At 55.9% G+C, this 27,183-nt stretch overlaps 1 protein-coding gene across 9 annotated transcripts in view; it reads right to left on the bottom strand.

The window, feature by feature from the left end:
- Positions 1 to 181: 181 nt before the first annotated feature.
- STIM1 (stromal interaction molecule 1) overlaps positions 182 to 27,183 on the bottom strand; it is a 108,071-nt gene continuing 81,069 nt past the window's right edge. For 5 of the 9 annotated variants that reach the window (XM_072993345.2, XM_078390575.1, XM_078390574.1 and 2 more), the window contains 8 exons: positions 26,441 to 26,556; positions 20,454 to 20,631; positions 11,627 to 11,804; positions 10,620 to 10,787; positions 9,367 to 9,467; positions 8,385 to 8,623; positions 4,466 to 4,901; positions 182 to 2,728 (listed from right to left, as the gene is read on the bottom strand). In XM_072993345.2, coding sequence (XP_072849446.2) covers positions 2,149 to 2,728; positions 4,466 to 4,901; positions 8,385 to 8,623; positions 9,367 to 9,467; positions 10,620 to 10,787; positions 11,627 to 11,804; positions 20,454 to 20,631; positions 26,441 to 26,556 — 1,996 coding nt within the window. In that variant the 3' untranslated portion in view covers positions 182 to 2,148. Of the gene's footprint in view, positions 2,729 to 4,465; positions 4,902 to 7,316; positions 7,398 to 8,384; positions 8,624 to 9,366; positions 9,468 to 10,619; positions 10,788 to 11,590; positions 11,805 to 20,453; positions 20,632 to 26,440; positions 26,557 to 27,183 lie in introns of all 9 variants that reach the window. The other 4 variants (XM_078390576.1, XM_078390577.1, XM_078390578.1 and 1 more) reach the window with 4 other exon arrangements.

Raw genomic sequence — 27,183 nt, 5'->3', positions numbered from 1 at the left:
CCCCCCCTTCCCCCAGCCTTCCATCACAGAGGGTCTTGGCTCTGTCTGGGTACCTAGGACCCGGCAGAGGGCCCTTCCACAAGGGCCTCGCCTCCTTCGGGCAGAGGAATCCCCACTGCCCACTGGCTCCGCGCTCGGCAGCCTCTCTCGCCGCTCCGAAGAAGACACCACTCGGCTCAGCTTCGTAAAAGAGTCTACATGCTTTTATTGGACTGAAAACAGTTTTCGGAAATGGCCATGAGATCAAGTCAGGTGTGTGGCAGGCGCGGAGAAGCTCACCGACCCAACGCCCATCCCTGCACAAGAAAGGAGCAGGGGCCGTCCAGGAGGCGCCCCCCCCCCCCGAGTCCATGTGTGTGTGTGGGTTGGGGCCCCCCAGGAGGTCTCCGGCCAGTCCCGTCTCCTCCTCCTCCTTGGGGCATTCTTTGGCAGCGGGACTCCCCCTTCTCCTTGCCCCGAGACCGAGCGACCCGCCCTGTGTCTCCGCTTCCTCCTTTCCAGCAGCCGGCCGGCGGGGGGGGGGGGGAGCGCTCAGGGTCACAGGGGGTTGCTGGCAGGTTTGGGGGCAGGACTGCAGGCACTTGGCAAGAGAGGGAAGGAGGCAGCAGCCCCCCGAGCGGAGGAAAGTGCCCCCCTGGCGTTTTGGCTCTGCTGGCCCAGACCATGGCCTCTGGCCATGGCAAAGCGGGGCGAGAGGCCCTGAGCAACGGGAGAGGCCACGGCGAGCCACTGGGATTTGGGGTGGCCGCTGTGGCCCTCCCGGCTCTGAGTGCAAAGAGTGAGCGGCTGGAAGGCCGCTTGAGGAAGAAGGCATGGGAGGAAGGCGTGGGGACCCCCGGGCCGAAGGGCAGGTGGGCGGGCTCTGGCGAGGGCCCCAGGCAGCAGCCCTCCCAAAGAAGAAGGCGGCAAGGGGTCCCCGCCCGAAGGCCCAGCTTGCACCCTCCTTGGGCTAGCAGCAAGAGCGATTTGGATCGCCTTCCTTAGGCTATGGGAAGAACAGGGCCTCCCTTTCCGAGTCAGCCCCCCCACTCCATGGAGCAGGATCCAGAAGGAGCGGGCCAGCTAAGCTCCATATCCCTGGGAAGCTCAGCCCAGAGTCAACCTCTCAGGCTACCAAGAGATCCAGGGGGAGGAAGAGGGTGTGTGTGTGACTAACCTGCCCCCAATGGACCCCCCCCAACTCACCCCGCCCCGTTTCCCTGAAAAGATGCCGCTGAAGGCACCCTGTCCTGCAACAGCCTGCCCCAAAGAGGAGGGCACTTCTACCCCCCCACTCCACCCCCAACCCCTGGCTATCGCCTTCAGGGGGCAGGGGACCCCCCCCCAGCACTGGGACTTTGAGGCTTCCCCCTATCTGTGGGGCGGACGAGAGGCTGCGTCCTCGGAGACAAAGGCTGGGAGAGCAGCCGGGTCTCCCTCCAGAGGAAGGGAGGGCCAGAGGGAGGCCGGGAGGGGGTGTCCCTGCCCCTGACAGCGAGGCCAGGACGCAGCTGCCCACCACAGGACCCCCCCCTCCGGTCTTCCTGCCCGTCCTCTGCTTTCAGGTGGGCAACGGAGGGAGCTAGTCCACTCCCACCCCCCCAGTCTGAATCACTGGGAGCTGGGCGGCATTCCCCCCCCCCGCACTCCCCACCCTCCACAGGGGGGAAAAAAAAACAGAACTCTTCCCCAACCCTCTTTGCCTCTTCCTTTGTGTTATCAGCTGGGAAAAGGGAGGGCTAGGAGGGCCCTGCTAAAGGGAGAGAGGGTTTGGGGGTTGGACGCCTGGATCGGTGCCAGGGAGCCACAGGGAGAGCGGGGGGGGGGGGAGAGGTCTCAGGAGGTGTGTGATGCAAAGCCATGCACAGCAAAAGCCAGAGCCGCTCAGGAGGAAGAGGGCTGGAACCAGGTCATCAAATAAATAGGGACGTCCGCCCCTCCTCCTCGGCGCCTCCAGCCTCAGCTGTCCAGTGGGCGCAGGGGGGTCCTTGGGGAAGGGAGGAGGGATACGGCCTGGGCTGGACCCTTCCCACGCACGTACACGCCTCCCCTCCCCTCCTCCCTGCTCCATTGTCCCCTCCCCTCCACAGGGGATGGGGGGGGTCCTGTCCCAGGAGTGGAGGGGGGCGGGCAGGCGGCTTCCCCTCCTTCCTTCTGGAAGCGCCCTGGCTATTTCCTGGGCTTCTTGAAAATCTTGAGGGGGAACTTCTTGCGGCCTTGACCCGAGGAGTCGGTCTCCTCCCCCGTGGAGCCGCTGTCTTCCTCGCCGCAGGTGCCCGGGCCCTTCTTGCCAGCCAGGTGGGGGATGCGGCTGTTGCTCTTGCTCCCCACGCTGTTGTTCGGCCGCCCATCCGAGGTCGGGGAGGGCGTCTCGGGCTCGGTAGAGCTTGGGCTGTGCGACCGGGAGGAGTCGGAGTGGGCGTGGCGGGTCCCCGCGGCCCCCGGCCCCGAGGGGCCGATCTCCCCGAGGCTGGACGCCTTCTCCAGGCCGTGGTTGAGCATCATCACCTTCTTCATCAGGATTGGGCTCTCCGGCGGGGCCGAGGGGTCTGGGGGCCGGCTGCTGCTGCTGCTGCTGCTGCTGGGGGGTCCTCCTCCGAGGGCCAGGAGGCTGCAGGCGGCTCCATCCTCCACAGACTTGTTGAGCAAGGCAGGCCGCGGGGGCAGCAGCTTCCCTGCCGAGCTGGAGGTGCGCTGGCTGTCGCTCAGGTGAGGGATGGAGGAGTCGGAATCTGAGCGAGACAAGTCTCTGTCGGGGAAGAAAAGGAGAGAGAGAGTGAGAGAGAGGAACCAGGATGGGGTCTGGAAGCAGTTGAATCACGCCCCACACTCTACCAGGCAGCCCCCCCTCCCTGCACAAACACCGCGACTGAGCTGGGTAGGGAAAAGTAAGGCGCCTCGTGTCCAAGCTACCTTCTCTGGCCAGCAGCACCGACCTGCAGGGGCAGCAGCTGGGCCGGCCGGAGAAAGCAGGCAGCCCTAACCCTAACCTTCGCTTGCCGCCTCTGACCCCTGGCTGGCTCTTTCTGACCAGTTCCAACCTCCTGGCTTCTTATAGCCTCCACGGCTGGGGATGCCGCACCCCAGGGTCCAGTCATCACAGAACAGGCCCCCGCGGGCCCCTTGGACGGCCTTCCCCTCTGCCTCCCATCCCAGGCTCTGGCTTCCACTAAACACCTGTAAACGTACATCATCTTGTTTATTTGCCAACTACAAAGGGTCAAGGGGACTCTGTCTCAACTGGTTTGGCCGCAGTCTATGGCCCCACAGCCTGAGCTGCTTTTCTCACTGAATGTCAGGACCCCACCCACCCCGGCTGCCCGCCCAGCGACAGGGCAACTCCAGAAGAGGTGGCCAGAGACCTGCTGAATGCCACTACGAAGGGGTGCTTCGGCCCCAGTCGGCTGCTGCCTGAATCTGAGCGGGAGAAAGAAAGATCTGGGCAGACTCCCAAAGGTGACCTGACCCAGGGGATACATTTCCGGCACACCTTGGCCCGAGGACGCTCCGGCTCCAACAGAGGTCGGCTTCACCAAGGTTTCGCAGGAAGGTGCCAAGCTTTCCCTCCTGCCCCGGCACCAGCCCACGGCTGCTCTCAGAGGCGGATGGCAAGGAGCCACGGAATCTGCCCCGCCAGCAGGGCAGGAAAAGGCCCCCCCTCCGTTTGGGCTGCTCTAAAGCAAAGCCCCAACAGGAAAAGGGATGGGAGGGGGCTTCGGTGGAAGGGCTGCACAGATCCCGGGCTGGAACGATGGAGTGATGCTAAGCAGCAGAGGTTCTTAATGAGATCCCACAGCCTCGGCTCCAAACTCCCAAAACTGGGCCCTGCAGCTGGGGGGGGCTGGGGCAAAAGATGGGGGGGGGAACCAAGTCCTCTCCCTCGGTAACTCCTGCCATGTACAATCCAGCGGAATGGCATACCCCAAGGCCAGCAGAGGGAAGGCATGCATGCACACACACTACGCTCTCTTCCTTCCGCCTACCCAAGGCCCAATTTGGCATCATCAGGTGACCCACAAGCACTTCTAAAGGTGGCAGGAGAGGTGCCTGCTCAAACGGAGACAGACCACACCACACCAAAGTGCCAGAAGGATTAGTAAAGGCTGCAGCCCCCCTCCCTCTCCCTCTCCCTCTCGGAAGGTTACAACACACATGGAGCCCACATGGCGGGACTTCTGCAGGAGGGTCAAGGTGGCTGCAAGGGCGATTAAAAGGGCCAGCTTTCTTTCACTCTCCCCCGACCCCACCCCACCAGGCACGGCTTGCAAGCAAGCAAGCAGGAGGCCACACACAAGAAAGCCACGGCAGGCTCGCCCCCTCCTGCCCCGGCCCTGCGGCAGAGCAGCACGGAGAGCAGCTGCGCCCGTGCCAAAGGGGCCGCAGGGAGGCTCTGGGAAGGCCCGCCGGGCCGGGCTGGAAGCCGAGCGGTGGGGCAGCCGCGAGGGGCCAAACACCATGCCAAGGGCCATGCCACCGCACACGGTACCCAAAGCTCTCCGCACGACAGCGTGTCCCAGAAGTGACGTCGGGCGGGGGCAGGTTAGGGAGGCTGTCCATCTGGAAGATGTAAGAGGAGCTGGTGTGATGGTAAAGGATCGGGAGCGTGTGGCAGGTGGAGGCAGAGGAAGTCCCGTGGCTGGCAGTGGAACAGCAAGGAGGAGCAGGACCAGGAGCAGGAAGGGAGGCCACGGGGTTGGCCGTGGCGGCGGCGGCGGCACTGTGGACCTCGGAGCTGAACGGCTGGCCGCCGGAGAAGCTGGGCATTCGGCGCATCGTCACCCTGCCCGCTGGCAGGTAGTGGACCAGCGGCCCTGAATCACCCGGGCCGGCGGGCGCCTGGTGACTTTCTACCAACCTCTGAGATCCCAGGGAGTGCTGGGGGTCCACAAGGCGCTGGCGGACGGTGCTCGGCAAACAGGGCGCTAAACCGGGAGAGAAAGAGAAAACAACACCCAGGTGTCAGATCGGGAGGCCATCCTGGGGAAACAGCAGCCAGGGAGGGTGCAGGTGAGAATGTCCCCCTCCCAGCCATTCCCACAAACGCCTGGCAGAGGGTAGCCCCCATCACATGCGTGGTCACAGCTGGTGCGCCCCCTTCCCCGAGAAACACTGCTCTCACTACTCCTCCCAACCCAGATGCTAGATCACCTCCTCTTGCCTCTCATCCTGTCATCCACAGGGAGGGAAAAGGGGGCTTTCCTTCCATCCTTCTTTCTCTTTTCCTTCCTTCCTTCCTTCCTTCCTTCCTTCCTTCCTTCCTTCCTTCCTTCCTTCCTTCCTTCCTTCCTTCCTTCCTTCCTTCCTTCCACCATGAGCTCCTTCCTTCCTTCCTTCCTTCCTTCCTTCCTTCCTTCCTTCCTTCCTTCCTTCCTTCCTTCCTTCCTTCCTTCCTTCCTTCCTTCCTTCCTTCCTTTCACCCACCATAATCTCCTTCCTTCCTTCCTTCCACCCACCATAATCTCCTTCCTTCCTTCCTTCCTTCCTTCCTTCCTTCCTTCCTTCCTTCCTTCCTTCCTTCCTTCCTTCCTTCCTTCCTTCCTTCCTTCCTTCCTTCCTTCCTTCCTTCCTTCCTTTGTTCTATCCACCATCAGTTCCTTCCTTCCTTCCTTCCTTCCTTCCTTCCTTCCTTCCTTCCTTCCTTCCTTCCTTCCTTCCTTCCTTCCTTCGTTCTATCCACCATCAGTTCCTTCCTTCCTTCCTTATACCATCTGCTCCTTCCTTCCTTCCTTCCTTCCTTCCTTCCTTCCTTCCTTCCTTCCTTCCTTCCTTCCTTCCTTCCTTCCTTCCTTCCTTCCTTCCTTCCTTCCTTCCTTCCTTCCTTCCTTCCGTTCACCCACCATAATTTCCTTCCTTCCTCCCTCCCTCCCGGACCTTTTGAGGCACGCAAGGGCATGCAAGGGGAGGCAGCCACGGCCGGAGAAGGAGGAGAAGGGCAGCGAGCGAGCCAGCCAGTGGGGAGAGCCCTGCCAGGAACGGAAGAACCACACACAGGCTGCGCTGAGGACGGGCTGCAGGGTGGGGGCAGGCTGTGCCGCTTCCTACCCCTCCCCCTCCCCTCCCCTCCGGCCACAAGATCCACATTTCCTCTCCCTTCCTCTCTGGGAGAGAAAGCAGCCTCCCCAGGTGGGCAAAAGGTACAGAGACCTGCCTGTTATCCTTGGAAGCAGACTGTGCCAAGGGGTCGTTTCGAACTACCCTACGGACTTGGGCCAGCTTGCTATCATCAAGGGAAGCCCCAGGGAGATGAGACCAACGCTCGCCCAGGCCTCATCTCAGAGGGTTTCTTTTAAGGAGAATGGCGGGATACCAGTTATTCCAAATAAAATCTACGGATAAATAAATCCACCAGCCCAGACTCCCAAAGGACCCGGAAGATTTCTCCAGGGATGGGGGTGGGGGGCAGGGGCGGCTGGCACCCAGCCGGGGGTGCTGGGGACAGAACTGTGGGAAACTGAGGCAAGAGCCACCACACCCAGACAGTGTTTATCTGCATGGCAGCAGCCTCTGTGCCAGAAGCCTGCGCAGAAGGCAGCTCTTAGCAACGGCTTCTGCGCATCTCCCTGTTCCTTGCAAGGAAGGCCCATCTTTAGACTTGGAGGGAACCAAGGAACATGTGGAAGCCCATGGAGAGCTGCTGACTGAACGCTTGGGAGGAAGAGCCCGTGGGAGCATTTCCCAGGGGCCAGGAACTGGGGTTTCTCCTTCGAGGAACACTCTCTGTCCCTCCCCTTTCTTATAAAACGCCAAATCTGTCCCTCCTCTCTTGACTCCTCAGGGGCAGAAAAGGGGGAAATATCCAAATACGAGACGGACGGACTCCCTCAAGGAAGCCACAGGCGGGCGCCTGCAAGAGACGAGCGGGGCTGCGGAGGGCGCAACCTGCTGGGGTTCCCTTGTTCATGGGAGGTGACGCGATGACCCATAAGTGGCAACCCCCCCCCACGACAGCCTGCTCCGATCCTGTCCCCCAGCTAGAGAATGAAGCAAAGGAGGTCCTACGAGGGGTCCCAACTCCCCCCTTCGCTTCACTTTCAGGGTCTGCTCAGAAGAGACCCCCGAGAGCAGCCCCAGGCAGGGGGGGTCTTCACCGAGGCAGAGAGGGCTCCCCCCCCGCCAGCCCTAAAGAGAGTTTGTGAAAGTTTTTGCCAGAGAGGAGTGAAAGAAGAGGGGTGCCTTGAGGATTAGTTTCTTGTGCTAAAAAAGCCGGGGGGGGGGTGAGGGGAAGGCAGGTGGTGCTTGGTCTCCATCTGCCCATTTGTTGTTTAGTCCGATACATGTGTGTGTGTGTGTGTGTGTGTGTGACAGAGAGAGAGAGTCAAAGAGAATAATCCTCAAACCGGGGTATTTCCAGAAGGACTGGTCCTCCGAGCAGAGAGACGTGCGGTCACTGAACCTCTGCCCCAGGAGCAAGGCGGCGTCTGCCATGAGCCAACCGAGAGGAGGGGAGTGGAGGGTGGGAGAAAAAGAGAAGTCATGGGCAGGGGGAAGGCAAGCCACCTCTCGCACACACCTCGAGAAGATGAGGAAGCCGCCCGGGGGGGGGCACCCGGTGGGCTCTGCAGCCCTGGCCAGGGTAGGTTCAGGGGAAGGCCCATCCCACCCCTTGTCCAACCCCCCCCGCCCCAAGGACCCCCCCCCCCGCTCCTCTTCTTTTCTTTGTCTAGGGCCACCCCCAGGGGAAGACAAGGAGTCCCTCTGGAGAACGCAAGCACCTTGGTGGAGAAGCTGCCTGTCCTTCCTGGGGGGGGGGGGGGCCTTCGCCGCCAGAGGGAGCACCACCCGCCCCGTCCGGTTTTCCTGAAGAACCGCAGCACCTCTCCTCCCGTCTTGAGGAGTGCAGGCGGACAGGTCGTGGCCAGCCACGGCCTTTGTCACCCTGCCTCCTCCTGCGCAGGAGCAAGCCTTAGCCCAATACACGGGGCAGCAAACGCCAGACTAGATGTCCTCAAGAGGGCTCGGAGGAGGCACCCCACCTCTTTCCAGAGACACTCCGCCCAAGGACTGCCTGCCTCCGTGGCCCGGCCTGGGCAACCTTCCCAGAGCACAGGGGCCCTACATGTGCAAACAGAGACGCAAGGCAGATGGGTGGGCATCCGTGGCCCTGGCGGGAAGGAGCCAGGGTGGACAGATAAAATTCAAGCACACCCCTTGGGGGAGGGTGCCCTGCAACCAGGAGCCCGTCTCCCCTTTTCACTTGACCCAACTCAGACGCCGCTTCCCGTGGCAGAAGAGCCTCCGCCAAAGGCCATGGGAGGCATATCCCTGACGGCAGCAGCCCCTGGACGGGAGAAGGAGAGGGGCCTTTGGCTGACACTCCGCTCCTCGGCCTCCCGTCCGGGGACGGCCTCTCTGGCCCACCGCTGGCTCTGCCCACCCCCACAACACACACACACACGGTGACCTACACTGCATGGAGATGGGGGAGACAATCTCCTCATCCAGGTCATCCACATCGTCCGTGATGATGAAGTGGGAGGTGTTGGCTCGCGCAGAGCTCCCCACCCAGCTGGGGTCGATGTTGAGGGCGGCCACCAGGGCATGGAGACCCGGGTTGTTGACGATCTGGAAGCCACACAGCATTTCGATCTGCTGCCAGCGATGGAGCCGCTCCCGCAAGGCGGCTGTCACCTCGCTCAGCGCTTGCCTGGAGGGGCAGGAAAGGGCAAGAGAAGGCAGGTGAGAGGGGCCAGGGGGGCAGATCAGCCTCCACGACCCCAGGCCGGAGAGACAAGCGAGCCTGAGCTCGGAGGGGGGGGCAGCTTCTGCCGGTCCCCCATCCTCTCCTGTGCTCCTGCTTACAATTTTCTTATAAACAAAAGGGTCCCCAGACACTCCAGCAGGGCCTCGAGCGCAAGTCCCAAGGACTACCTGGGAGTGCCAGGCCATCCTGGGGCTCTGCACGGAGGGGAGAGACGTGTCCTGCCCAACATGCAGGCTGAACGCCCGCCTGTTTCAGCCAGGAGCGTCCTGGCAAACTTCCCAATGGCGGGCACCTTAGGGTGAGATCGGCCTCCCACCCAGCTGCTCTCAACAGGTCCCCACCCGCCGAGTCAAATCTTCATGAGTAGACGAGCTTGGGACTGAGAGGCTAAGGTGGGATGATTGGCCTCTCTGGGGTTGCCCTGAGCAGAGACACCCCCTTTTAGTCCTGAGAGCAGCTGGACAGCATGAGCCTTGCCCCCCGTCCCCCCCCCCAGAACACAGCCTGACTCCCTTATGACTTGAAGCTGGAGGCTGGCCCTTGAGATCTCTGCCCAAATGGCACAGAAATGTCCCAGAAGGAGGAAGAGGAGGAGGAGGAGGAGGAGGAAGAAGAGCCTGAGACTGGGAAGAAGGGGGTAGAAAGTGTATGTGGGGGGGGGGGGACCGGCGGTGTCACAAACTCACTTGGCAGTTAAAATTTTATGGTCTACGTCATCAAGGGACGAGCTGTGCGCCACGTGGAATGTCCCAAACAGGGTGTTGCGCTTCTTCTTTATTTTTTCAGCCTGAGAGAGAGAGAGAGAGAGAATGAGAGAGATTGGAAACAAACAAACAAAAGACAGACCGGTGGGCCCTTCACAGTCCGTCCTGCTCGCCTGCTGAGCAGCTGCCACCCTCCCGAGGCCGAGACCTTCTGCCTGAGTCTGGCCGCAGGGTCCATGTCATCCTTGTTCCAGTCCCCCCCCCCTCCTGCCCCATCTCCCGTCAGGCTCCCCGAGGGCCACAGAATGCTTGCCACCGTCACCACCACCACCACCACCATCGCTCGCTGCCCTGTGTGTGTCTCTCCTCCCCTCCTCCATTTTGCTGAGGGCCGAGACGGGTTGGGAAGGGGCGCCCCTAGAGCACGGGCACTTATTCATCCAGTCCCTCCGCCATGGGGCTGGACGGCCCACTCCGCTTCCATTTAAGCCCACTTGGAAGGCAGAGCGCAAACGGAGAGAAGGGTCTCACTAGGCCATTGTGATTTCACGGCAGCCCCTAGTCTCTCTGACAAAGCTGGCTTGGTGGGACCTCGCCAACCCTGTCCTTTGGCCCAGCACCCTGAAGAACACGCTGCCCTCTGGGGTGGGCCCTTTGAAGGGAACGAGGTCTCCATTCCAATGAATCTAGCCTGAATCTAGTGGTCACATCCTGGCTCCGTTGAGATCTCCGGCTCCCCCTGGATCCGAGGATAAGCAGATGGCTCTATGCATCATCCACCAGGCCGGCCTTCCATGGACCTCCCTGCGCCAAGTCACCAGAGGTGCTGTCTTCCCCCGGTCTTGGCCAAGTGCCTGGAAGCTCCCCCAACACAGGCCTGCGGCGGCAGAGGGTGAGCCACGGACCCCACCGCCACCCCTCCTCATCTTTTAGTGGACACCTTGCTTCAATGTAGGGACTTTTTCCTGTGTTGTGGCCTGGAGCCCATCACTCCTCCCTCCTGTCCTCTTCTCCTGCAGGGACAGGGGGCTCTTGGCCGAAGGTAAGGGGTCACAAAACAGGCCCGCCCAAGAAAAATGGAGCAGCCATTTCAGCTGCACAAAAAGATCATGTGAAGAATGAAAGGAGGAAGAGGGCCACGCCTCTCTGCCAACGTAAGCCAGGAGGAGGAGGACTCCTTCCGAATGGCTCAGAGGGGTGGCCCTCCACTGGGCCGGGCCTCCCCAGGCACTCACCCCCTCCTTCGCCAGCATCAGCTGCTTCTCGGCATTCTGCTTCTTGATGTTGTAGTACTGCACCTCCACCTCGTGGGTGAGCTGCAGCCACTTCTGCAGGGCCTCGGGGGGTGCCCAGCTGCTGTGCGCCTCCAGTTCCTTCTCCGCATTCTTAAGGGCCATGCGGACCTGCGGGGAGAGACAGGAGAACAGCCACCCCAGCGGGGTTTCAAGAGGCAGGCAAGAGTTCCCAGCACACTCTGGGGCGGGTGGGCGGATGGGGACTGTGATGCCATGGAGGGATGCAGTGGGATGGAACTGGGCAAGGACCTGAGATGAAAGCCCAAAATGCCAACCCCCAACCCCCACCCCGTCTAGGATAGGAAGGGCCCACCCGGGTCCTACGGGAATGAAGCCGCCTCCTGGAAGTGGGTCTTGTGCGCTCAGCCCAGGACCAGCCCCGAGTCATCCTGCCCTTCGGAGCTGCCTCCTTCCCAGGGTCCCCCTCACGGAGGTCCGGCATGGGCCGGAAGGGCTCCAGCTCCCTGGGTCTTTGGAGGGGACTTCCTGGAGTGCCTCTAGAACTTTATCTTCTGCTGGAACAGAGGGCCTTCCCCTCCCCTTGAACTGGGAGGACACCAGGAACCCCACGGCAGTGACCGAGCGTCACTTCTAGCCTTCCCCAGGACAGAGAGTCGGGCTAGAAAGACGGTTTGTGCCTGCCTTGCTGCCCACGGGCAGGACAACCAGAATCACCAGAGGTCTCTGAGCCTGATTTTAACTTTGGGCAGGAATTCCAAGCCTTTTTCCAATCGGCAGTTTTGCCTAACCGGCCGAGAGAGTGCAGGCCGGACGTTGGCCCGACCGTCTTCTCTGGACGAGCTACGGGGCCGAGAATGGCTTCAAGGCAGCAGGTCAGGCAGAAACCTCCAGAGGCCAGAAGGTTGAGACCCCTGGGGAGGGGCGGAGGGGGGGCCCCGCTGTCCACCTACCCGGCTTGAGGTGGGCTGCTCCCGGCCAGGGCGTACCTGCTCCAGCTCCTGCTCGGCATACTTCTGCCGGCTGAGCTCGTTCTCCGTCCCTTCCCGCAACTCCCGGAGCCGATGGGCTTCTTGCTTGGCCAGGCTGATCTCATCCTGCAGCCTCTTCTCCAGGGAGACCTTCTCCACTTCGACCGTACGATGCTCCTCCTGAGCCTTCTGTAGTCTGCGGCACAGCAAGAGAGAGAGAGGGAGAGGGAGGGAGAGAGGCTGTGATCGGAGCAGCAGAAGAGACCAGAACAAGGACGTCCACCCCGAGAGCGCTGGCAGGGTTTAACAGAAAGGAGGCCGGAAGGGGAGCACGACGGCCATGGCTGTCCAGGGGCCAAGACCACTCTTCACTCTACGCAAGTCAGCAGCAGCAGAGGAAGACGAGGAGAAGGCAGCTGTTCCAGGCACCCAGAGAGGAAGGGGAGGAGGAGACACAGGGAAGCGGAGCGGAACAGAAGATAAAGGATGGGGAGGAATGAGGAGCCATCCAGAGGCAGAAAGGAACATACCAAGTATCCTTAATCCAGAAGGTATTCAACAGGCGATATTCATCCTATTTCAATCTAACCTGCTCTAGGCTAACTCCAAATGTTAGGTTCAACTAGAGTACAGCCACTAAATGAATGGGTTTTGCATAAATTTTGCGTTAGCAAGCCCTACGGTTTGAGTGGGCCTACTGCACTCAGGATAACAACTGGATTTAGTGACTAGAAACTGGATAATGCCTTTTAAAAAATTAAGGCTGTATGTACAGATGGGCACGAAGCTCATTTTGAAGGTCTGGCCCAATTCATAGTGGTACCAGCGTGGCGCCCTCCCCTGCACACCCGCCCATTCCTCGGCCAAAGCGTGCTTTCTTCCCCGCCTCCCCAGTGCGACTGGCCACTCCCCTTTGGGCCGCCTGCTCTTCCCACTTCTGTCTCCTCTGTCAGCTGCCCAATCTCCGAGGCAGCGTTGCATGAACCCCTGCCCTGCCGCCTCCACCTGAGTGGCTGGCTGCCGCAGGAGGAAGAAGAGAGAAGAACACACTGCAAAAAACAAGTGGGCAGTCACGCTGGGGAGGCGGGGATGGACGCACGTGTCACCTGAGGAATGGGTGAGCATGCAGGGGAGGCGGGGGGGCAGGGAGGGTGCCGTGCCTGCACAGCACCTGTGGGAACTCAAAGACAAATTCAGTCAGACCTCCGAATCGAGGTCCGTGCCCATCTCTAGCTATAAGCATACCTGAAATACCCAGTGCCATCCACACTTTCCTGAGAACCCCACCTGGTGGTCAGAAGAGAGTGGGCATAAGAGGGTTCCCTGCAGAGACATGAAAGCCCAGGGAGAAGACTGGCAACCTCTCTCTCTCTGGCAGGCATGCAGGCCAGCTAGATGAACACGATTTTGCACCTTTTTCCTCAAGGGGATCAAGCGGGGGGGGGCTTTCCTTCTTCCTCCCAAGAGCCCCTGCAAAAGGAGGCTGTGATGCCCATCGGGCAAGAGGAGACAGGAGAAGAGACCTAAAGGCAGGCAGCCAGCTCTGGGTTCAAGAGCTACTTCTAAGGCTCTTTGGCTGCAGCCTCTGGTTCAGGGAGGCTGATTCTCATCTCCATGCAGCTAGTTTGTCCCCATCTTTGGAGCTGGCCAGCAAACTGGGGCAGTGACCATGTTCTACTTGAGTTCATGATTTCAAAAGAAACAAAACCAGAGTGTAGCCAGACACACACACACACTAGATTTTAGGAAAGCTAGACTCAGAACAATGATAGGTAAGTTCCTATGGCAGGAGATCCTAACAGGAAAAAGAATCCAAGATGGGTGGGAGTTTCTTAAAAAAGGAAATTCTAAATGCACAACTACAAGCAATTCAAACAAGTAAAAAAGGCGGAAGTTAGGGAGAAAAGACCATCGTGGCTTCACAAAAAGTTCAGAGAGGACCTGAAAACAAAAAAGGAAACATTTGGAAGGCAGAAGGAAAGCCAAACTACAAAGGAGGAGTACAGACAAGTACCAAAGAACTGCAGAGATGGCAACAGGAAGGCAAAAGCTGAGAATGAGCTGAGGTTAGCAGATGCTAAAAGCAACAACAAAAAAGGCATTCTTCAGGTACATTTGCGTAGCAAAAGGCTGAGAATAGGAACAGTGGCTCAGCTACTCAATGGGCAGAATGATGGCAGAATGATAAGAGACAACAAACAAAAGGCAGAAATGCTCAATTCCTACTTCCGCTCCAAAAGACAGTTTGGAGGCATAGTGATGTCCAGGCACTATGGACTTCACTATGGGAGGAGATAGGATTGCAGCTTGAGATTGATAAAAAAATAGTCAAGGAGCACCTTCCTACTTTAATTGAGTTCAAATCCCCAGAGGCAGATGAACTTTACCCAAGAATATTGAAAGAAGTGCCTGGAGAGATGGCAGAACCACTGTCTATTATTTTGTTGAAATCATGGGGGATGGGTGGAGCGCCAGTTGACTAGAGGAGAGCTAACGTTGCCCCTATCTTCGAAAAGGTAAAAAAAAGGAGGAAACTGTAACTACAGACCGGTCAGCTTGACATCAATTCCAGAGAAAATTCTGGAGCTGATTATAAAGCAGTCACTCTGCAAGCATCTTCAAAACAAAGCAGTAATAACTAGAAGCCATCATGGATTTACCAAAAACAAATCCTGCCAGAATAATCTTATCTCATTTTTTGATTGGGTAGCCTCGCTGATAGATGCTGGGAATGTTGCAGATGTAATATATATGGTCGTATAGACCAGATGGGCGGGATATAAATCAAAAATAAACAAAAAAACAAACAAACAAATGGTCTGCAAAGCCTTTGACAAACTGCCCTGTGATATTTTGATTAGAAGGCTAACTAGGTGTGGGCTGGATAGCACAAGGGTCAGGTGGACACAGCGGGTCACAGAATCATACTCAGAGAGTGCTTATCAATGGCTCCTTCTCAAACTGGGAGGAGGGAACAAGTGGGTTACCCGAAGGCTCAGCCCTGGGCCCCATGCTTCCTCTGCCCCCTAGGCTGCCTCTGGCTGGGCTACGCACCAGAAGCTCCTTGGGCACCACGCGCTGGCTTCTCCGGCAACGCAGAGTCAAAGGCAGGGCGCCTGCGCGTGCAGGAGGGTCGGCGGGCAGGCCTGGCGTTTGATGAACCAAAAACAATGCACTGCTTGGGCCAGGACGTCCCGAGAGAGGGGGCCTCCTCCTTGCCCTGCTGCAGCCGTGACAGGCCAGGCGATGCTCTGGGACATGGGCCGCCCTTTTCTGAATGCTGAGCTTTCTGCAGCCCTGCCCGTCCGTTTCCTTTCCAGGCAATGTTTTCGTTTTAGGGTAAGTTTAGCCCAGTGCGGCTCAGACCATTGTTAGGAGAACAAGACAAAAAGTGGAGTTGGGGACAGGGGTGGGAGCAGAAAAGGCATCCAATGGAAATGTCACTCTGCTGGCATGCATGACTTGGTGACATGACTCTCTCTCTCTCTTTGCCACCCCTCTGCCACCACCTCCCTGCCAGTTTCAGGCAGACTGAACCAGCCCTGGCATCTGGAGAGCGTGGGGGAGAAGGGAAAGCCAGGATCTTTCAGAGTCCGGGTGCTGAGAGACTCGGCTTGGCTTCTCTGCTGGGAAGCCACCCTCTCTAGGAAGCACCCCTGAGGCAGAGGAGCCTGGGAGTGGCCAGCAAGCCCCGCGTCCCCACCTCACAACCAAGTGAAGCCCAACAGGTTGTGTGTCCATAGCCGTTCCTGTGTCTGGACTGATGGAAGCGCCAGGTTCACCCCCAGGCATCCCAAGCCACAGGGCTGTCAACGGTGCCTACGGATGGGATTCTAGAAAGCCCTTGCTGGCCAGGAGACAACAATGCCGGACTCACGCTGGATTGGGGCCTGACCTGGCACCATAAAGCAGCCTCAGGGCTTTGGAAGGCACCCTTGGTGGCCCGCTCTTCTCTCCACGCCCACCTTCCGCGCTGCAAACTCGACAGCTACACCGAGCAACTTCATTTCATCTTCCCTCCTTCCAATATTATCAAATCATTTCAAGACTGATATGTAAGAGGACGTCACTCAGCCTCAGCTTTCCCACCAGCAAAATGCAGATACGGGTGTGGTCACAGTGTGGCTGAGATGACAAACTGAAGACTGTAAGACTGCACTGAACACGTAAAAAATGCTGCTTGTTACAACAGATCATGGAATCCTTTTCTGGGATTGCTGTTTGATGGTTTTATGTTTTTTATAGCTTCACACATTTTTGTTATCTATTTGTTATTCTACTTGTGAACTGTCCAGAAAAGTGCTGTGCACTAATGGGTGGTATCAGTCAATCAGTCAGTCAATCAGTCAGTCAATCAGTCAGTCAATCAGTCAGTCAATCAGTCAGTCAATCAGTCAACCAACCAACCAACCAACCAACCAACCAACCAACCAACCAACCAACCAACCAACCAACCAACCAACCAACCAACCAACCAACCAACCAACCCATCCTAGAATCACGGAGTTCAAAGGGGCCTCTAAGGCCATCACATCCAACCCCACGCTCCGTGCAGGAATCCAAATGAAAGCAGATCTTGGCACCGAGGAAGCTCTGCATCAAGAACAAGGCTGCTTTCCGGGGGTGGGGGGTGGACAGCCCTGAAGACCTGGAGGAGGACGAACGGCCCAAAATCCTCCAAGAGGAAGCTTTCGGTCCTGGGCTCTCGTCTGCCAGGTAGCTTCTTGCCAAAGAACCCTTCCCAGGGGGAAACAGATGCAAGGCCGAGCCTGCTGCACAAGAATCCAGCACAGAACACTTCTGGAAAGTGTTAAAAACGTACCCTTGGGCACACAAATATGGACTTGTGGTTACATAAACACACATCATGGGAAGCATGACACTAAGGGCGCCTCGCAGCCCACAGCGTCACTGAAACAGCCTCTCAGCTTGAGGCGCCTGGCAGAGATGCGAGGGATCCCCTGGGAGCACAGAGTTCACTCTTCCAGAGAGGGAGCCATGCATTAAAAAGCCTGGATGGGTTCATTTCGCAGCCCTTATTTTTGCCAATGTGTCGGCTGGAAGAGGTTTGTTTCCAGGCTGTTTTCGGTGTCATAAAAAAGGAACCATGTTTCCATCTCCCAGCTGTCAGAGACTAAGATGATGCGCAACATTCCACATTTCAGAGATAACCCTGTGCTCTCTTTGGCTTGGTGCTCCCTCAGACCATTGCCAGCTGGAGACTGAAGCCCACAGGGGAGCTTGCATCCCTCGGCAGAAAGGGTTTGTGTGCTGAGGATGGGAAACTTACAATTATGGCTCAGGCCTTTCTCCCAGAGGAACTGATAAGAGGATTCTGCTGTTTACAACAGCTTGCAAGATGAACTTTTTCCCTTTTGGGATGGAAAACAGGCCATGGACGTTCTCATTCCCTCACAATGAAAGCACTCCTCTAGCACAGCCTGGAAACTTTGCAGCAACAGTGGTAGTGAGTCTGGTGATTTTGCAAGCCCCTTGCCCTCCTTTCATCTCCGCAGATGATGACGGGCCAGCCAAAGACCTTAGCCAGGTCCACGTGGCTGGTGGGGATGAATCCTGGGGTCCCCTTTTCCCTTGGCTCCCCAGACCAAGCACAGGGATGCTCCAGCATGCCTCCAGCACACTCTGGTGCTTAGCCCGCTTAGACGCACCAAAGCCACTTCAAGCCATCCTGGGTCATGCCTCTCAGACCATGAAGTCTGGCCACATGAAGCACCGATGTGCCCTGGCCAGCTCTGGCACCCAGCAGGTCGTTCTTTGCCCTGTTTTCCTGAAACCCGTCTTGGTGTCGGCTGAGGGGCAGTCGTGGTTGTCGTGGTGGTGGAGATGCTCCAGAATGCTCTCCCGGCCATTGTAACGCAGGGAGGGCTGATCTGGATGAACAGGGCCCGCAAGCAACAGAGAAGCTCCAGGCGGCACAGAACTGAAAGAAATTGCTCCCCCTTCCATCACACGCCAGGGAGCTGCCTGCCAGCAGGACATGACGTTCTGCAAAACACACACGACAAAGTACTTGGTTCCTCAGAACTGGCTGCCTTTCAGGCTCCAGGCAGAGAGCAGCTTTTTCACCCCTCGTGTGTCAGAAGGACAGCAAGCTGCCTCCTCTCAGCACCAGGAAGGAAGGTGATGGGGCTGGCGGTCCTGGCACTGTCAGCTTGAAGAAATCCTCCCTCTCTCTTGACAGCCTCACTTCCTCCCATGACACCTGCAGGGTCATCCCAAGATCTGTCTGAAAGGAGATGCCTCGTGCCTGTGAGAGAGGCTCTTTGTTTTCCACCCATTGCAGGCATCTTGTCCGTACAGAGAGCTTCTCCGTTTGCCAGACCATTAAGATCCCCTCCCTGGAAAAGCAAAGAGGTGCACAGAGTCCTTTTTTAATGGGGGGGGGGGAAGCCCAGTGCCCCCTCTCCTCCAGAACTGGCCTCTCATCTACCAGCACTGGCCTGGTAGGCAACCGTTTGCCCAGCCCTGGGCCCAGAAGGCCTCAGAGTGTCAGCCAGTCTCCCTCGGCTCCTTCCCAAGGCGTGCGCCTCTACCCAAAAGGGGCTCTTCCTTTCCAGGAAATAACTGTTCCACAGCCAGAATCAGGAAATGCCTTGCCTCTCACACATTATTCACCAATGGGCTTGTGTTGACAAGCAGGTTGTGAAGCCACGGCATGCCTTTGTGGCCCCGCCTTGTTCAGTTTGCACGGAGTCCAGTCACTGCCCGTATGCTGACCTGGTTGCAGTGGGAGAGGGTGATGGGCAGTGGACAAGGCTGGCAGTTGGAGGCGCAGGCGATGGAAAGCCACACTCTTGAAGGTCTGACTTCAGAGAACCGCAGGGGAGAGACAACCCTATCAAGCTGACAGGGGAAATGGCAAAAAAGCTGCCTCTGCTCAGAAAGCAGTGCAGTGCATTGTGAGGCCTCAGAAGCCACGGGGGGGGGGGGGGGGAGAGCAGCGTGGCTGCCTGTACCGATAGTAACTCCCCTTCAGCCTGTGATGGACGGGCAGTCCGGAGCACAGCTGCACCTTACATGGCTGTAAACATTTCCCAGTTGGCTTTTTAGAAATGATACCTCCTACAGAAGGGGGTCGGAGGTCTGAGTAGATCTGACACAGAATGGGTCTGTGCTGAGCGTTTGGGATTGCGTCACCTACGCACTTAATGCATGGTTCAGCCACAGGTCTATAGAGCCTGTGCTGTGAGCACACACCTATACTGCAGTGAGTCCTGGACCCTTTCTGCATGGCAGGAGAGGAAGCTGAACACATTCCATTGAGAATGCCTGACAGTCGGATTCCAAAAAATATCCCGTATGAAGAATGAGTCCACAGCTACAATGCAAGGATCTCTGCAAGCAGGATCTGAAGGCGTCAGGAATGGACCTCAACAGATGGGAAACCCTGACCTCTAAGTGTTCAGCCTGGAGGCAGGCGTTACATCACAGCCTCTCCCAATTTGAAGAGACCCTTGTCCAGCAGGCCGAGGCAAAGAGGAAGTCCCGAAACCAGCCAAACCAGTGAGCAGATTGTATTTGTCTTCAGTGTGGAAGGGATGGTCACTCTCGAATTGGCCTTCTCAGCCACATGAGATGCTATTCCAAGTCCTCTATTTGGAGCACGGGACCATCGTCTCTCGAGGCTGAAGGATGCCTACAGCTACAAGCTTACTAATGAATATTAGATCTGGCCAGCAGGCTCTCTGCCACTGGGAAATGAACCGGGTAGTTTAGGACCATGTATAAACACTCTGCCAGTTTCGTCATCATGATCACAGCCCCAAATGTTGCTACAGCTGTTGAAAACTCCAACTAGAAAATGAGTGTTAGGGTTTTCCATACTGGATGGCTTCTTAAAGAAGAAAGGCATAGTAGGTCGTTTATAAATCGATGTTACCATACCCGTGGCCAGATCAACTGTCCAGATTTCTACGTGGCCTTCTTCAGTACAGTGCCCTGCGAGGCATTTATTTATTTATTTATTTATTTATTTATTTATTTATTTATTTATTTATTTATTTATTTATTTATTTATTTATTCATTCATTCATTCATTCATTCATTCATTCATTCATTCATTCATTCATTCATTCCCTGCTCCTCTAGACCATGTCTACTCCCCGGTCTTACAAAACTGGCAATTTCTGCATTGCTTGCGGGGTCTCTTGGAAACTAGGAAGTTTTGGTCGGCACCGATCATTTCCTCTGTAAGTTTCTTGGACACAACTTTCCGTTCATGACCAAGGACGCTTAGAGTTCCTCTTCATCTGAAGAGCTGTCCTCTCTATTAACAGAAATTATTGCCATTTGTGGTCTTGAAAGGGTCTGTTTGGTCATTTTGCTCATCAGCAAGTCTACAGTGCAACGCTTCTGGACAGAAAGGATTCATCCATGCTGACAAAATTGCCTTGAGAGTCCGGGGAAGGAGGGGAACCTTTGAGGCCGCTGAGCACCCGCTAACCTCTGTATTAAAATATTTTCCTTATATTATAAAAACAACCACACTTTTAAAACACAGGTCTGTGCCTTCCATTTAAAAAACAGAAAAGCAGAGGGGCATCTCTGAGTTAGCTGGGAAAGCAAGAATACTGCTCTACTCCAAAGTATATGGGTGTCAATCTGGATCCAACACTAAGGCGGAGGAGAGCAGAGGAGAGGTCAGGGAAGAGCATGTTAAAATGATTCGCTTTGCGCATGCACACACAGGCACGCACACACCACAGAAAGCCGTGCATGGCCAGTTCTCATCAGAAGCTCAGTGCTGGCCTGGATGAAGAGGGATCTGGGCCACTTCACCCCCCCCCCTTTTACCCTCTGCACACGAGGGACAGGGAAGGCTCACCTTTCCTGGAGCTCGTGAAGACTCTGCTCAGCTCGATGGAGACCTTCCAGGTCCTTCATCATCTTCTTCATGTGCTCTTTTGAGTAGCGGTTCTGGATGTAAGCGAACCAGCAGCCGCCCACGCCAATCACAATGGACACCACCAGCATGAAGTCCTTCAAGTGATTATGACGGGTCACTGGGGGGGGGAAACAAGAGTCAAACAGCAGGATATTGAAGCATCCTTTAAAATATTTGTATACTTACTGTTGTCAGCTTTAAATATTGTCTTCGAATGATGTGAGCTGCCTTGGGTCCTTTTTATGAAGGAAGGTGGAGTAAACATTCTAAATCAATCAATCAATCAGTCAATCAGTCAATCAATCAATCAGTCAGTCAATCATACCGCCTCTCCTAAGGCTGAGTTACTGACAAAAAGAGTGTTGAGTCCAAATACGGGCAAGGAAAGGCAGCTTTTGCCTGAAGAGTGTCTTTGCAAAGGGTGCCAGTTCTTGCACTGGAAGAGGTTCCACCATTTTGCCTTAGGGGGGCTCCCTAAAAAACAGCACACACCCCCCAATACCCCTTCTGTACGTGACCCCTTCGCCTGCTGATCCATCTCTTTCCTGCAATCCGGGCATCCCGTCCTTCCTGTCTCTGGGGACTCTTCACAGTCCTTTTAGGTTCTAGCTATTTCTTTTGCCCATTAAGATGGTCCGCCCTGGAAGGCTAAGGGATTGACGTGGTTCCTGGACAGCTCTTGGGGAGTTTCTGGTCATCTCAGCAGGCGATTCTGCTGAAGCTCTGATTGACCTCTGGAAGGGGGAAATGGTCTTTTGAGTGGCCAAGGACCTGTGACATCCTGACCCACAGTGCTGACCCCATTGTAGCTCATTGTGAAAAATCTGCAGAGCGCTTTGCAGGCAAAGTTGTTCGGATGCGCTCTGACTTGGACGCTGTAGTTAATACAGGTCCTGCTGATGTAACTAGAGCTCCTGTTTGCCCTGTGTTGATGGACAAGTCTCTGTTTCTGCAGCCTGAGGGTGTGGACAAGACCCCTGGAGAGGGGAAGGCGACCGCCCTTGCTTGCCCTTCCTGGCTGATAAAAGTGGCCAGAGGAGGGACTGGGCAAGTGGGTCCCAAGGGGTGGTGAAGCCCTCCTTGAAGGAGGGCAGGATCCCAGCATGCTTCAAGCAGACCGTCGTCAGGCCATGATTGGAAAGAAGCCCTCCTTGGACCCCCACAGTCCTGGATAATCACCAGCCAGTCCCTAATGTCCCATTCTTGGGCAAGGGGCTGGAGCGGGTGGTGGCTTCTCAGCCACTCCAGGGGGTTTCTGGGTGAGACGGATTGTCCAGATCCATTTCAACCCGGCTTCAGGCCTAGTTATGGGACAGAGACCGCTTGGGTCGCCTTGGTGGGCCACCTACACCAAGAACTGGACAGGGGGAGTGTGTCACTGTTGGTTCTGTGGCCCACTCAGTAACCTTTGTTATTTGTTGAAAAAAAAAGTATTTTTGCCTTTCTCCTTAAAAACAACCCAACGGTACCAGGGCTCCATGCTGCCATGATATCCTTCTTGGACATCTCTGAGCCTGGATGTCCAGGTTTCGGCAGCAGCCAAGAATGCCTTTGCACAGCTAAAACTAGTGTGCCAGCTGCACCCATTTATTGAGAGGTCTGATCTGGCCAGGGTGACATCCTGGCTGGATTACTGCAACATGTTCTACATGGGGCTGTCTTTGGAAAGTGTTCGGAAACTTCAGCATGTCCAAAATGCCACAGTCTGCTTGCCAGCTTGGACTGCTTACATGGAACCTATAACTCCCCTCTTGCAACAGGTTCCACTGGCTACCGATCCACTTCCAGCCCCAATTCAAAGTGCTGGTTTTAACCTATAAAGCCCTAAACAGTTTGGGCCCAAGCTATTTTAAAAGACTGTATCTTCCTTAACGAGCCTGTCTGGGTGTTAAGATCATCAGGGGAGGCCTTTCTCTCGACCCCACCACCTTCACAGGTGAGTCTGATGGGGACACAGAGCAGGGCCTTCCCTGTGGCTGCTCCCAGACTCTGGAACTCCCTGCCACTGGAGACCAGGCTGCCCCCCCCCCTTTACTGTCCTTCCACAAGCAGGCCAAAACCTTTCTCTTCAGCCAGGCTTTTTCTTGGTGACCGGTGGTCTGAGAGGGTTTTTTAAGATGGATTGTTGGGTTCTGTTGTTTAAATGTGTTTTAGCATTGACTTTGTTTACCATTTTTAATACTTGTTTAATTCTTTTTTTTCATATTTGCATGCTTACTGTTTTTAGCTTTTAAAGATTGTTCTTTTATTAAAGATGCTGCCTTGGGTTCTTTTTAAAAGAGAAAGGTGTGATAAAAATATTTAAAATAAATAATACGTAATTTCCCACCTGGGCTGCTCTGGCAGCCGGCAGGTGAGACGCACCTTTGCTGGGGGCCAGTGGAGAGGTAACTCAGCCACACCTGAGTCTGGGCTCTTCCTCTCCAAACCATGGGATGCCAGAAGCCCTTGGGCAAAGGGTTCCACACCCACGCACCCCTCCTTCAACGGCCTGAGCAGCCAGTTTTTCCATGTCTGTCTTTCATCTGAAAGAGTCTGCAAGAGGAATCTCACGCCAGATTTCTCCTCTCTTATCTTCCTGTGACTGCACCAGGGCTCCCTTTCCAGACCAGACAGTTGCTGCTCTTGCTTTCCATGAGGGTGCATCGTGGCAATTAGGACACCTAGCCCAGACAGAGCACAGGTTACGTGCACCAGATGGCGGAGCGCCTGCTTTCGGGTCCCGAGGGGAAGAGTTTCCCAATGTCTCCTATGATGTGTCTCCACACAGGAATTCACTTTCACCACCACCACCTCCTCCCTGTGGCAACAACATTCACAGTTTATTACTTCCTCAAGGCACAGCCAGCACTGACTTAGGAAGGGGCAAGGCTTCCCCTGGAAGACAAAGTCCTCTGAAACTCCACTACGGCAAAGCAACAGAACGGCAGAGGTGTTGCGGGTCCAAGAGGCACCCAATGGGAGCTGACTGGGCAGGGATCCTGGGGGCACCACCTGGGGGCCCCTAGTTCCCACCAGTCTCTCCAGCAGGAGGCGCTGCATACTTCCAGGGAGGAGCACTATGGTGACAGGGTCTCTCTCTCTCTCTCTCTCTCTCTCTCTCTCTCTCTCTCTCTCTCTCTCTCACACACACACACACACACACACACACACACACACACACACCTCTTAGTAGGCATCCTTCAGTCTCAAGAGACTATGGTAACATGCTCTGAATAGAGGTCACATACACACACACACAAAAAGCAGTAAACAAACAGCCGGGAGTCCATGGAGACCAAGCGTGATACAAAAGGAATTTCAGAGCGAGCAATAGCCAGAGAAGTCTCAGCCGGCTCAAGTATTTTCCTGGGCTCCTCGCTTCGGCTCCGTGGCCACCACAACTGGATTTTCTGCTTTTCTGGTGCAATTTCCTAAGCTGGTTTGATCCTAAGCTGGGATGCGATGACCTCCCTGCCTCTGCCCAGACCCGCAGCCAAGGCATGCGTTTACTCTAAGGCAGGCAAAGACGGGGCAAAGGTGGGGCAGCTGAGGGGCCCCCTTCCCTGTGAAGCAGCTCATTAGTCAAGGGGGTGAAATCCTTATCCCTCCAAGAAAACCATGTACGTACAAAGGGATTTTGGAAATGTGTGGATGCAATTGTACATTTAAAAAGGGAATCCAGATAAATAGTACCACTCTGGACACACCTAATGGTCCACGGTATGCAAAGCTATTCATGACTGAGCTAGAACAAGGCTTCTTCTGTTCCTGCACCCATAAACCTCTCCTTGGTCGGAGATTCATGGTGAGTGACCTCACCATCGCCACCATCGTCCTGGCTTTTAGCAACCAAGTGCTGGGGGAGTTCCCACCAGGAGGCTTCAGCCACTTCTCTCCTTCTGTCCAGCTAATCTGGGACCTGTCCGCACCACATATAACTCTTTCTGGACACCACGGCACACAAAGGATGCTTTAGCACTGCATTGTGTTGGAAACCTGCCAACCATCACACACACTTAACATGCCTCCAGCTTCCACTCATAACACAGGACCGAGTCCTTCATCTATAGTTAAGTTCTCTGATTATAAGCAGCAGCCAGGCTGGTGTTCGGGAACAACCTGCAACAAGGCAGACCCAGGACAGGAACGGCAGGACACCACGGGGAGCCCCCGACAAGGCCCAATGGTAGTTCCTGTTCTGAAACAGTGGGTTTTGATCCACGAAAGCTTAGCCTTGAAATAAATCCATTAGCCTTCAAGGTTCTACAACAGTTTGCCCTTATTCCTTCCCCTTGTTGTTTCTTCCTCCTTTAAAAAACTGTTTTACTCTGAAGCCGATTTCTAAGTCCAGATCCCATCGTACGGCTATGATGGGATCGGAAGCAGGGTGCCAGCCGGCAGGTCCCGCCCTGTGCGCTCCTAGTCCTTTTCCATTCCCAGCAAGGCTGAAACCAGAATCCACAATAACGCAGAGGTCCTGAGGCTAACAAAGGTTTTGGAAGAGGGAGAGAGCATGGAGGACCTGGCAGAGCAGAAAAGGGTAAGGGACGGGCCCTGGGACCGACCAGGCTGCGGCCTCTCCCAGGGACGGCGGAGTTTGGCCAACGGAAAAGGGTCCCCTCCAGAGGATCCGTGTGGTACAGCCATGGGAGTGGCCGACTGGGACTTGGGAGGTCTGGGTTCAAGTCCTCCATTCAGCCAAGAAAACACTCACTAGATGACCTTAGGCCGCTTGAGGAAAAAGGGAGGAGGAGGAGGAGGAGGAGGAGGAAGAGAACCATGTAGGAAAAGCCAAACTCTTAACTCAGGCATAACTGGTCAAGAAAAAGCATCTGGCCACTAGCCAGACACCCACTTGAGCTTCATCTGCTTTCAGAGAGGAGGCTTAAAGGAAGAGGAATGGAAAGTCAAACAAAACAAGCCCAGCCAGCCAGCCAGCCGGCAGGGTACCTGAGATCCTTTGACATTGCACAGAAGCCAGCTGTTTGCCAAGCCCAGAGAGAAACCAGCCTCCACTGCTGCTGCGTTCCTGGGTTATGTCCACTTTAAATGTCTAGAGTCTCACCAGGAAAAACAGCTCTGAGGAGCAAGAGATAAATCATCCTCTTTGCTCTCAAGTCTCCTCTTACATCAGCAGATATGCAAATGCTTGAGCATGAGGGAAATTAGTTCCCACAGGGATGAGAAGGCCTAAGCATTTCCTGGGCTGAAGCATAACCCAAAGAGCACCCAGGCCGGGCTCCGGGTCAGATCCACCACTCCAGAGCCCTGCCCCGACCCTGGTCTCCTGCCTCAACCGTCCGGTTGCACCAGTCCTCCGCCAGAAGCCGCCTCTTTTGCATCGGCACCTCAGGCACAGGAGCCTCAAGACCCGGACGGACGGCCCCAGCCCAGCAAAGAAGGCCTGCAGGACGTGAACAATGTGAACATGGGGAGAGTTATTGGCTTACTCTTCTGCTGTTACAAAGCTCTAAGAGCAAAGGATCTCTTAGCAAATGATCTGAAGATAAGTGTAACGTACCTGCCCAGAAAGGGCAGTCCTGGCTTTGTATATTAACATGTTTCAATCATTGTATATTAATTTGTTTTAATCTCATTTAATTTTAACTTTTATACGGCCCATCGGCCAAAGGCCATGGATCCTTTCTTGCCTGAGACTCAACAAGGTAAGCAGGAGGGGAGTGATTGGCTTCCTCCTCTACTGTGACAAAACTCTCTAAGAGGCCTTGCACCCCAGAGAAGAACAAGGGAGGCTCTCTCAGAAGCGCCACCCATCCTCTGTGGCCCTTCCACATCCAGAGCCACCTCTGGAAGCCACAAGAATGAAAGGGCCCTCTGGACCACCACCCAGAGCAAGACCGCCCCCCCCCCCTTTGGGAGGCATTTCCCACACACCCTTCACAAACCCTGGGGGGGGGGGACACCGGTGTGATCAAGTCACTCACAGAGAGGAGGCCCAAAGAGCACCGTGTCCAGGGCCTTGAGCTGCAACTTCTGCCTGTGGCTTCGGTCGGTCATCTTCAGGACCGTGCCTGTCATGGTGGCGTTGGTCACGGCCAACCTACCCAGGAGAAAAAGAGAGAGGGAGTAAGTGGTCATCAGAGCTCCGCTGAGCAACAGCCAAGAGACTTAAAGAAAGCTTGAGCAGGCGGCTTCCCTCCTCAGCAGCAACAGCGCTTCTAGGATGCACTGATGGCCAAAAAGGAGGAGCTCCACAAGCAGATCCCGTTGCTTTTCGCAAGGAATCCCAGCCATTGGCAGCTATTTTCATCGCTTGAAACAGTGCAGGTTTCTGCACAGAAAGGTCCTTTGCACTCCCTGATATCCAGGAAGCTGGCCTCTGGCATCCCCAAATGTTTGAAAATGGTCCCACCCAATCGAAGGGAAGTTAAAATCTTGAGTGGGATCAGGAATCAACGAAGCCGTCTGGCTGAAATAGGTGCTGCCTCTCAGGATTTCCCATCGTGGCTTGGATTCAGAAAAAAAGACCCAGGTTTCACCTCTGGCAACGTTAATGGGTTCTCAGGGGAGGCAGCTAGGAAAAGCGAATGGAGCACAAGGAAGCCTCATATAGTCATGTCACCCTGCTGAGGTCAAGCATGGCCGAGAGGCACTTGGCGCAGAGCGTGCGCATGCTGCAAGTCACTCCAGAACATCCAAGTTCCCTACGCCAGCTGAAGCCTCATCC

This window comes from Pogona vitticeps, chromosome 3 (genome assembly GCF_051106095.1).
Source record: "Pogona vitticeps strain Pit_001003342236 chromosome 3, PviZW2.1, whole genome shotgun sequence".
Classification (NCBI taxonomy): Eukaryota; Metazoa; Chordata; class Lepidosauria; order Squamata; family Agamidae; genus Pogona; species Pogona vitticeps.
This window is presented reverse-complemented; position numbering and strand designations above follow the sequence as displayed.